This window comes from Typopeltis vanoorti, chromosome 19 (genome assembly GCF_054136105.1).
Source record: "Typopeltis vanoorti isolate ZY-2024b chromosome 19, IOZ_Tvanoo_1.0, whole genome shotgun sequence".
NCBI classification, from domain to species: Eukaryota; Metazoa; Arthropoda; class Arachnida; order Uropygi; family Thelyphonidae; genus Typopeltis; species Typopeltis vanoorti.
This window is the reverse complement of record NC_143567.1, coordinates 52,749,018-52,761,600: the sequence shown is the minus strand read 5'-3', so window position 1 is coordinate 52,761,600 and position 12,583 is coordinate 52,749,018. Positions and strand designations below refer to the sequence as shown.

General features: G+C 36.7%; 1 protein-coding gene across 6 annotated transcripts in view; it reads right to left on the bottom strand.

Annotated features, from left to right (window-relative positions):
• Window positions 1-12,583, bottom strand: part of LOC150096090 (kielin/chordin-like protein) — a 649,251-nt gene that overhangs the window by 475,902 nt on the left and 160,766 nt on the right. For all 6 annotated transcript variants that reach the window (XM_090408779.1, XM_090408780.1, XM_090408782.1 and 3 more), the window contains exon 2: window positions 1,056-1,109. In XM_090408779.1, the coding sequence (XP_090264905.1) occupies window positions 1,056-1,109 (54 nt within the window). The remainder of the gene's footprint in view (window positions 1-1,055; window positions 1,110-12,583) is intronic.

Here is a 12,583-nt window from a genome sequence, read left to right as displayed (position 1 = left end):
TTGGAAAAAGGATGGGGCATTGTGCCCTTCAGTTGGAAAATCCCTGAGTTTGAGTCTTTTCATGACAAGAGAAACCTTTATGTGGGCTTTTTTCAACTGATGGTGAATTAGCCAATCTCATACAGAGGTATCGGTTTTTTCTCCTTGAAACTTGGGTTTTTCATCCTGCATACAGTCAACTGGCCAGAGTCCAAATGCAATGAACAGACAAAAATACTACCACTGGATGGCAGATGGCATAGTGTGTAAATGGAAAATTAAGAAGTGTAGATGGTGGGCTATTCTCCCCTGTAATAAGTCCTTGGAGTATGTAATGATAATAATAATTTCCAAAAATGTTTTTTATCTGAAAAAAAAAAAAAACTGCATGGAAGATGATTCGTAGTAGGGTTCGAATCATCATGGTTGAGAATCAACTGCATGGTTGAGACAGTTGTAGGTGTCCTCCGGCGATGAGTCTTCGGACTCCTTGGAGGTATCAGGAATAATAATAACAATAATAATAATAATCACTCACTGCTTTCAAAGCATCTTATTACAGAATGCTGATATGCACTTATTCTTTTTAAAATGATAGAACAAGTTTGATCTAAAACTGCTACTCAACTGTAAACATTTGATAATAACAATGAAAAACAAATTAGCTTTAATTCAATATTTAAAAAAATGTAGCAAACAAACTAATCTGCTATTAAATAAGTTTTAATAATATTTATTCAAGTGGCATTTTTTTTGTTTGTTTGTTTGTTTAATTTTGACAAAGGGCAAATGTCTTTTTTGGACAAAAAAAAAACATTAAAAAGAAAACGTGTTACAAATTTACCGTATTTTTCAGATGATACGACATACCAGACTATAAGATGCACCCCAAATTTATGAGACAATTTTTAGAAAAAAAATATTATTACATAAAAATATTCACAAACCTTAAATTTCATTTATTATTACCATAACTTGTACAAGCAGCATGTAGTAATGTCAAGATGTAAATTCATTTATACCTAATTTCAGATAAAATTAATAAAAGAAAAAATAATATATGTAATAAATCTTACCTTTAACTTCCGGCTGTTCAGACTGATTTTCATCTGCTATACTTTTCAAAGTGCCTGAAAAAAAAAAAAAAGAAGTAAATAACATTATTAAGTATAAGATGACTATTAAGATATAAATGAATATGCAAGGTAATTTTATATAACTGAAAAAAAAAATTCTTGTACATAACTGCATGAAATTATTATTATTATTAATTGTCACCTCCAGGGAGTCCAAAAATTCATCGAGGGAGAGCATCCACTCTACAACTGTCTCCGCCACTCACAATCCACCAACTAACCACAACTACACCAACGCCACCACTGGTATTTCCACAGACAATCACAAACATCCATGCTCACGGTGGGATTCGAACCTGCAGCCTTTTGGCTGGGGAGCAGATGTGCTAACCACTCAGCCAATCAGGCTGGCCGAGTGGTTAGCATATGAATGAAATTAATAAGTACACCTGGTCATCGACTTATGACCATCCACACTTATGACCACAAAAAAAAAATAATAATTAATGAATAAATTAATAATAAATCAGGCAGCTGCGCATACGATATCTATGGGATACAATAATTATCGTACAATAACCCGCGTATGATAACTATCTCTCACACACACTCAGTCATGTTCAAGCATCTGTTGTGTGTGGTCTATTAATTAAAATTCTACTGAAATACTACCCATAAAATGTCTAGTAAAAGGAAAATGCCTTCATCTACAGATACGCCAGCTAAGAAGTCAAGGAAAACTATTGATTTAGAGTGTAAAATGAAAGTTATCCAGAAGTATGAAGGCGGAAAGAAAGTGAATACAATAGCACGCGAATTGAAATTATCACATTCCACGGTATCGATGATACTTAAGGACAAAGAAAGAATTCGGGAAGCTGTGAAAGGTTTCGCACCTATGAAGTCTACAATTTTAACCAAACAATGACAAGGACCCATCCATGAAATGGAGAAATTGTTGTTTATGTCGATGGAAGATTTAATACAGAAAAATTCACCCATGAGCCTTTGCACAGTACAAGCGAAGGCTAGAAGTCTGTTTCAGAGTTTAAAATCACGCACCGGAGACAATCACGCTGAAGATTTTCAAGCTAGTACTGGATGGTTTAAGCGTTTTAAAAAAAGATTTGCTTTGCATAATGTACGTGTCACAGGAGAAGCAGGAAGTGCAGATGATGAAGCCCAAAAATTTGTTAATAGTTTCGATCTTTAATCAAAGAAGAAGGTTATCTACCGGAACAAATATTTAACGTAGATGAAACTGGCTTGTAATGGAAACGCATGCCCAATCATACGTACATACACCAAGATCATATACCAACAAGCAAAAAGGATGCCAGGATTCAAAGCTTTTAAGGATCGATTGAATTTGTTGCTTGGTGGGAATGCCGATGGTTTTAAGCCGAAGCCTTTTCTCATTTATCATTCAGAAAAGCCTCGTGCATTTAAGCACATCAACAAGCACACACTTCCCATTTACTACCATTCAAACCCTAAAGCTTGGATGACTCAAGAACTGTTCGAAGACCGGTTCACGAACTGCTTTATTCCCCAGGCTCGTGAATTTGGTGCAGAGAGAGGTATCCCTTTCAAGATTTTATTGATTATGGACAATGCCCCTGGCCACCCTCCTCATCTGGACGACTTTCAACATAATGTTAGAGTGGTTTTTATGCCACCTAACACAACCACTCTCATTCAACCCATGGATTAGGGTGCTATTTCAGCATTCAAGGTTCACTACCTCAGAACGACATTCGCACAAGCCATTGAAGCGATAGATTCTGATGCTGATTTATCTTTGATAAATCAGAGATAAATCTCTGATTTATTAAAGATTTATCTTTGGAAGCAGTACAACATTCTTCAGTGTATCAAGAATATTTCGACCGCATGGGAATGTGCAACAAAGAATTGTATGTCAGGAATTTGGAAAAAAGTGTCTAAAATGTTATGCAAATACATTTGAAGGATTTGAAAAAGGAGAGGAACTGAAAGTGATTACAGAAAAAATAGTTAAACTTGCAAAAAATCTTAAATTAGAATGTGAAATAGAAGACGTAGAGGAGTTGCTAGATTGTGAAATAAAAGAACTTTCGGATGAAGAGTTGTTGAATTGGAAGCACAGAGAGTGTCAAAAGAAAAAGCGAGAGAGGAAGAAGAGAAAGAAGAAGAGGAGCCAGAAAAGAAATTCACTGCAAAATGTTTATCAAATTCTTTTTCGCAACTGAATAAAGCTCTTGCCAGTTTTGAAGCAATGGACCCTAATGTCGAACGATTCACAAAGGTTTGAATGTATCATTCAAGATGCTGTGCGTTGTTATCATGAAATATATGAAGAAAAAAAGAAACAAATTGTTCAAACAAAGCTCAGCATGTTCCTCATCAAGAGAACATCTCCTACCTCAACCCAAGAACATGACCCTGACGATCCACAACCCAGCACAAGCAAAGATTAAAAATTGATTTTGTAAATTTCATTTGTATTAATTTTTACATTAATTTTAGATTGTATTTTTATGTTTACAGTACAGTATGTACAGTATTATTTTTCACCTTATGTACAATATACATAATTCTAAATTTAAAAGATTATAAAAATAAATTATAAAGATGATAAAAAAATTAGAAAGGTTAAAGAATACTGTTAATAAATATATGGCCGACATATGACCAGATCACTTACGACCTGTCAGCCAGAATGGAAGTCGGTCTTAAGTCGACGACCAAGTGCAATTAATTAAATGAATGTAATAAACAGCTTTTTCCCAACTAGTGCAAGCATGTAATAGATTACTGATCTTATAAAAAGAAAAACTAATGCTGTTAATCAGTATTTATATAATCAAACCCAGGTCCCTACACAATGGCATATGATTAGCTTACTCAAAATAAAAAAAAACTCCATCTGGATGAAAACAAGAACACCAGTAGCACTGCAATGTGTCAGTATTTTCCTGTATATGCAATAGATAAAAAATTTAATTAGAAAAACAAAACATCTGTATTAGCAACTAATCTGTCACACATTTTTCCAATGAGTTAATGGTACATGGGTAGGCAAATCACCTCTTCTTCTCATTAAGAGCGGGCAAGTTCAGCAATCAATTAATCCTTTTAGTATTCAGCACTATTTTCCAGGTCTGCATGAATCAAAAGATTCATCACAGAAGGCCAAACACTCAAAGACCACAATACTTATCATCAGTGGCGCACTCAGGATTTAATCTTGGAAGGGGGGGCCCAAGCACTCGAGATTTAATCTTGGGGGGGGGGGGTTGAGTAGACGATTTATGAATACACACTACGCATTGCAAACGACCAATGACTGAGCATCTACAGTGATCGCCAATACATGACAAGTAGTATAGAAATAGAAGACACAACATAAATTTAAAAAAAATAGAATTTTAATTAGGAAAAGATTTTTGTAAAATTTTCTAGTGTTTATTTCCTTTCTCTTTTTTTTGGGAGGGGGGAAGGGCCCCTTGGCCCCCTCCTTGGGTGCACCACTGCTTATCATACCTTTTCTTCAAATCATTTATCACTGGAGAATTCATCACCTACTCTGGTCTGACATTCCATTCATTCATCACTCAACATGCAAAAAATCTCTCTTTCATTTACTTAGTTACAATTTTTACACAGTTTCCATGGATGACCTCTCATTCTATATATACAGTATATATATATATATACATATATATATACAGTGTGTGTGTGTATATATATATATATATATATATATATATATATATATATATACATATATATATACAGTGTGTGTGTGTGTATATATATATATATATATATATATATATATATATATACATATACAGTGTGTGTATATATATATATATATATATATATATATATATATATATATATATATATACATATACAGTGTGTGTATATATATATATATATATATATATATATATATATATATATATATATATATATATATATATATATATATATATATATATATATATATACTGTATAAGTCTTATATATAACTGATATGTCTTGATCGTATCACCTCTTCTTCTCTTATCAACCAATCTCTGCAGACTGCATTCCCTTAATCTGTCTTCACACTCAACATTCCAGTCCTGAGACAGCCTTAGTCACTTACTATTGCGATCCATCTGCTCTTCATGTCAGGCTCAAGGGCCTGCCATTGGCCCAGTAACTTGACTTCTTAAAACCTGATTACTGATTATAATAAGGCAGTTAATTCTATCTGCAATGTGTGTTCTGCTAGCTTGTTTCCTATCATTTGCAATGAAAAAACCCTGCCACTTCCATGAGACTGGCTAACTTAACCTTCAGCTGAATCTTTTGCATTCTAGATGAAATTTCAGATCCACTCTTTCCAACCAAAAGGCAATGCTGATACTGATTGAGATATAGATAACTTCACCCATGGAAGCACTCTTGGTAATACATGATATCCAGTTACATAGATCTTTGCAAAATATAAATGTGCCTGATTAGTGCCTTATAGCCTTATATAGTAGAATTATCAGCTTCTTGAATTATTGCTGCTATAATGTGATGGCTCCTAACAGGTAGGGAGCCATCACATTATAGCAGCAATAGTAACTGTTACAAATTTGCAATAACTCTCAAAATTCAGTTCCTAATCCACCAATACCCTACCCACCAGATCTCTTCCTTCCTCCTAACCTCCTGGAGTCAAGTTTCTTCCAGTATAATAAACATCATTCCATATTCTCTCTTTTTCTCAAAGATCATGACTTCACACTTAGCAATGCTAAAATAATATCAACATTCTTCAGCCCAAATTACCATACCGTTGAAGCAGATTTGAGGAGGGATATTCAGTTGTTTCCAATGATGCAAAACTGGGTATGGCAATAGTTCATAAAGGTGATATAGATATCTTGCAGTATGGCTTAAATTGGTACTGTAGTCAAAGAATAATGGTTGTCAATTCCATGTTGAAAAATGTAAGGTAATGCACTTTGGGATGAAGAGGTTACATACTTCGTATCATATCATATTGATGGTACTAGATTACAGGAAATTGATGAGCCTAGAGATCTGAGACAGAGACTTGAAATTCAGAGGACATATTGCAAGAGTTGGCAAAATAGCTCGAGGATTACTTGGATGTTGAAGAACACATTGACAAGTAAAGATAGTGAGGTTATTATCCCTCTTTATAAGGCTATGATTCAGCCACATGTTGACTACTGTGCACAGATTTGGTCACCAGCATTTCTAATGGACTGTGGAGGTGGTAGGGAGAATGAGGAACATTGTGAGGATGTGTGGTGTGAGGATGTTTGTGTGTGTGGGTTATTACAGAGTTTAGCTGACAAGTGGAGGAGAGGGGAGATGAAAGAAACTTATACGTTACTAAAGGGATTCTATAAGACTGACACAGAAGAAAATTTTCGCTATATGTGGAGTAGAGGGGAAACCAAGGGATCACACTTTGAAGTTGTCTAAAAGAGTGATTAGTAAGGATGTGAGAACTAGGTTCTTTACTTGGAGTGCTGAATAAGTGGAATGGATTGCCAGAGGTGATTGGTGAGCACCACAACAGTGAATAAGTTTAAGGAGATGTATGATAGGTATTATGTTAGACAGTGTGGGTCTCCCATGACAAGTTTTCTGATTCCATGGAGTGTGCCTGTATAAATTATAATAATAATATATAAATTAAACAGCAGTGGTCCTAGAACAGAACCCCACTGGGATTCTGTTCTAGGACCATTAGAACACAGAGAATGTTCATCCTACTGGGATGAACATTCATCCCAGTCCTACTCACTTTTCTATTTCAGGATACTGCATCTCCATATCTCACTGGCTTCTATCAGTTGACAATACCTGTAACAAAGCTACCAACTAACATTCATCCCAGTCCTACTCAATTTCAGAAAGTAGTTCATCATATGGTACTCTATCACATGCCTTATCCAAATCCCGATAAATCACTGTATAAACATCTCCACTGCCCAATACATTAGTCGCCCTATTATAAAATGTAACTAAGTTATCAACGCACACAATCTCCCCTTAACAAGCTCGAGCCAGTCTCTCAAAAGATTTCCATTCTCGTCAATCCCGGTTTGTATTCTGCCTCTAACCGCAGCCTTTCTAACACTTTCACCACTACACTTGATGCACACACTGGCCTAAAGTTTGACACTACAGACTTGGATTCTCTTTTATGTGGCACACTATTTTTCCTTCTCTCCACTCTTCTAGGACTATTCTTCCTGTTTCCAGATTCCTGTGTAACCCAAGTCAAGAGCACCATCAGTTCTTTTGCATATTCCTGTAATATATGGTGATATCCTGTCCAGTCCCACAGCTTAATGAACATCACGATTACTTAATATTCTAAACACTTCCCATTCTTGATTTGTCAACCTCCTACCTATTGTTACTTCTAATCCTCCTAAATGGATACACTAACAAAATACTCATTAAACAGTTCCATTACATCTCCAGTAGACGTAACCTGTATCCCATCCAGCTACTAAATTCAGTGTTCCATATTCACATTCTTCTGCCAGTGACATAACTGTATAATTCTCTAGGATTTTGCTTTACTGTTGCAGCCTTTCTCCTTTTATATGCAAATTTCTCCTTCTTCACTACGCTCATCACCTTCCTAGCTTGTGCCTCACACTCCTCAGGCTGCAAAGGAATAAATACTCTATTTTTTATATCTCCTTCGTAGCATCCTCTTTCTAGGAGCTCCTGCATAAATCCATTTTATCACTACCTTATTTATCCTCCTAATCTTAGGAATACAATCTGACATTGCCATAAGCTACTGATTTCAAAACAAGTCCCAGTGCTGACTTTCAACTGATCAAGCAACTGCATGTGACCAATCTCTTTCCTAAATGTATCATTGTCCTCTGTTTTGTAATTCCACACATCTCTTTTATTCTAAACTTGTACCTGCCTAGCCACTTTCATGATTACTCTCAATTGGCAACATCTTCTGTAATCACTGTATGAGAAAATATCATTAAATCTTATACTTGTGTGCTATCTTCATTGCCCAGCTTCACTCTACTGTTATCATTCAAATGAAGACCATCTATATCAAACTCTCTCTTACCTTCAAATTTAATCATACATCTACATATTCAAGTCCTCTTTTCCTCCACATTCTAGTTATTATAGCATTGATATGCACTGCTCTTCTCCTCAGCTCCCTACTATCATACCTTTGACACACACTCACAATTCTACCACTCACTCTTTATTGTTCCTAGCAACATTCGCAATTCCCTATTACCTCATTAACACTTCCTCATAATAATTTATTCTTACCAGATGTCAACTGTTTCTGCACTTCTTCTCCCCCTCCATACCCTCTCAGTCACTCTTCCTATTTTTGCTCCTCTCAGGCATACTTGCAGCATTTGTTCCATTTTCACATCTTTTGCCACAGAATCTTCATACAGCATGCCACTACTTTCCATCATTCCACTGCAGTTATTCATCTTTGAATTCTTGGAAGTTTTTTTTTATGTTTTTTCCACTTGGTTATACAAGAAATGATATACTTAGTTAATCCTTTATCCAAGTGTAAGCAAACAAAGTTTGCGCCTGAAGTATTATCAGGACAGGGGCAACTTGTGGCAAGGTGGTATAACTTCTCATCACTTGCCTTAGTATCTCATAATGTAAAGCCAGTGGCATAGCTAGGGAGGGGTGCTAGGGGGACGGTCTTCCCCAGGCAGCACTTTGAACCTTTTTGAACTTTTGCAGTTAATTCTAAAATACAGTCGTGAGAACTCATTTCCAAATATTGTAAGACTACTGCGAATTTTCCTCACAATTGCTGTAAGTGTTGCTAGTTGAGAGAGGAGTTTTTCTAAAAAAAATAGATTAAAAATTACCTAGGTTACTATGAAATAGACTTCGCCATTGTCATCGACGATTTTGCTAACAGAAAAGTAAGAAAAATAACATTCTAGAATGTCGAAGTTTTTTATTATTATTACAGGCAACTCCAGGGAGTCCTTAGACGCATCGAGGGAGGCCCTAAACATCATGTCCACACAACTATTCGACATTCTCACAGTATCTATCATACCTTGCCTTGAACTCATTCACTGTCATAGCACCCACAACAGACTCTGCCAGCTTATTCCACTCATTTACCACTCTAAAGTAAAGAACCCAACTCTAACACCATTGCTAACCACACTCTTGCCCAGCTTCCGCAGATGTCCCCTAATTTTCCCACCACCGGTCCTGATCTCAAAAATATCCTCTGAATTAATCCTATAGAAACCCTTCAGCAATTTGAATGTCTCAATCATATCTCCCCTTTTCTGCCTATCAACCAATTTCTGCAACCCACAAATCTTCAACCTGTTCTCATAAGGTTCATTCCATAGACCTGCTATCATCTTGGTCACTCACCTTTGGATTCTCTCCACCTCCTCCCCATCAAAAAGAAACCTAGGTGACCAAATCTGGGCACAGTATTCAAGATGAGGTCTTATCAAGGCTCAGTATAGAGGAACAATAACTTGCTTGTCTCTGCTCGTCAAAGTATTTTTCAGCAACCAAGTGATTTGATGAGCAGATTTAGCCACTTTTGCTATGTGTCCCCTAAACTTCATCTCCCTATCCACCAGCACTCTAAGTCCATGGCCTCATCAATCTCCTGGAGTACAGTTCCACCAATGTAGTATACTGCTGCTAATCTTTCATCCCAAAATGCATAACCTTACATTTTGTCACATTAAATTGCCATCCATTCCAGAAATCCAATCTATCCAAATCATCCTGCAAGATTTTGACATTTTCTGCATTCACTATTGCCCTACCCAACTTTGCATCATCAGCGAACAAATGAACTGTTCCTCTTAGATCCTTCCCTATATCATTAACGAACAAATTAAATAGCAGTGGTCCAAGAACAGAACCCTGTGGCACACCATTAGTCACAGGCCGTCTTTTGGATTCTACTCCTGAATAAACTACTCTCTGATATCTCTCCATCAACCACCCACCTATCCATCTCACCAACCCTATATCCATCCCCATATGTTGCAGCTTAGGGATTAGAATTCCATGTGGTATCCTGTCAAAGACCTTAGCCAGGTCCAGCAGTATCACTGTAAACCCATTACTCTTATCCAGTTCAGCCGTCACTGTGTTATAAAACTTGAGCAAGTTACTGAGGCATGATCTACCCTTCGCAAAACCATGCTGTCCCCTGTACAGTATCTCATTTTCATCAATCCATTCCTGTATTTTTCTCTTGACTACTTTCTCCAAGACCTTGACAACGAATCCTGATATGCTGATTGGCCGGTAATTTGCAACAGTAGTCTTGGATCCTCCTTTATGCAGTGGAACTATTTTCCCCTCTTTCCACACCTTCGTGACTAAACCAGACCCGACACTCAGATTAAACAACATGGTCAAGGGCACTGATAATTCTTTAGCCACTTCACGTAAGACCCGTAGCGGTATACCATCCAATCCCACAGATGTATTTACATTAAGGTTCTGTAATAATTTATTCACCTCCACTTCATTCACGACAATTCTCATATAAACTAATGGTTCCTTCAGTCTTTCAATGTCACCACCTGGATGATATACTCTTGCAAAGTGCTCGCTCAGTAATTCCACTATATCAACTGATTCAGTGACCTCCTTGCCATTGGCATTCCTTAAAATCATTGTGCCTTATACAGTTTTCTTTTACTTGCAGCATATTGAAAGAACTGTTTGGGATTCTGTTTAGCTTGCGTAGCTAGTTTCATTTCATAATCCGCTTTTGCTTTTCTTACCACACTCGTTACCCTTCTGGCCTGCGCTTTATAACGTTCGCGTGCCTGCAGGTCACCTTTCTCTTTAAATTCCCTCCACAGTTGTTTCTTTTTTTTGCAGCTCAAGCTTAGTGGTGTTATTCATCCATTGAACCCCTACTTATTTTACTATTCGGACCCTAGGTATACAATCAGCCATAACCTCCTGTAAATGCTCCTTGACCACTTCCCATGCTCTATCGACATCAGCCCTTGCAGTTTTACATGCCATGGCACTGAACCAAGCAATCTCCTAAGCTTGTCATACTTGCCAGCATGGCAATTCCACATATACCTTGTCTTAATCGAAAATTCCACACCTTTAGCCACCTCCCAGGTCAAGACCTTATGATCACTCTCACCAATAGGTGGCAACATGGTCATATTCATTATAGTCAAATTATGAGATGCTATTACCAGGTCAAGCACTCTCAAACTCCAAGTATTTTCTATTACATGCTGTCTTAGATAGTTATCCCTTAATAATTGAATAAAATCCAGTTTCTTCCTTTGGAAGGAAGTAAAATCCAGCTTTACTTCAAAAATAAACATAGTGTTTTAGTTTATTTCAATATACGTCGTTTTGACTTTTTTGTAGTATTTTTGGTATGTGCTGAGAGGGGTGGCAAAAGCTCTAGCTACACCACTGTGTAAAGCACATCTCCTTCCGGGCATGTATAATGCTATGCATTGTCTACTATTAGTACATTCCTGCTTAACACCTCCAATGAGCAATTTCTTCTCTAAATGTCCTATCTTATTCTGCACATGCCTCGCTTCTTTCCCCAGCCTTCCCTATATTCCTCCTTCCCTATATATAGAACAATATCAAGTTGATATTGTTCTATATCATTCTGCCTTTGTTCTACCGTTTCACTGTCATTCCCACTTTCCTCTGTTTCAATGCTCCCTGCTGTGTAGGACGTAGTCGCTATTCGACTACTTTCGATATGCCATTCACCCTCCTATCGATTATTTATTTCGACAGATCACTCACCCACTTTTTCATAACTTTCTCAGTACTCGTTGTCTTTCCCATTATCTCTCTTCGCGAGCAAACTAACATCAGTTCTTGTTGCATCCACGCTACTCTCACACTCAGTCATTTATGCATCATATATATACATTGTATGCACAACATAAAATAATAAATATGATGCGGAACTCTTTTACTTCTAACAAACTTTTATTAAAGTAACTAGTCTCTCTCTCTATTGTTAGCAGTCACCAAAAGGCCATAGTTGCTGATGATTTTAAAGGCACGGGCGAGATTTAGGCAAACAACTGCTGCCATCTCGTGATTCTACACCCTAACACTTGTATCGTTGTCAGAAATAGTGTGAGAATTCTACAGTCGATTTTTTGGCGAAGTAGAGTTAAAAATTCGAGTTTCTAGGAGGAGGAAAGAAAAAAAAGAAAAAAAGACACTTGACTTGCCTCCAGAAATCGATTAACCCAGAAGCAAGCTGAAAAGAATAACAAAGAGGAACAGTTTTCTACTCCGCAAGCAGAACGGAACCTTAACAGTTTTTTTTTTTTTTTTCCACTGGAGATAGAACATTCTAATATTACAAACGTTGCCACACCAATCCAATTTAACATTTATACAAATTAATCCTTTTAAAACTTATTACTATATTGAAAAGAAATGTATCAAGAAACAGGTAAACAATGTAAACCAATTATCGGTCTTAA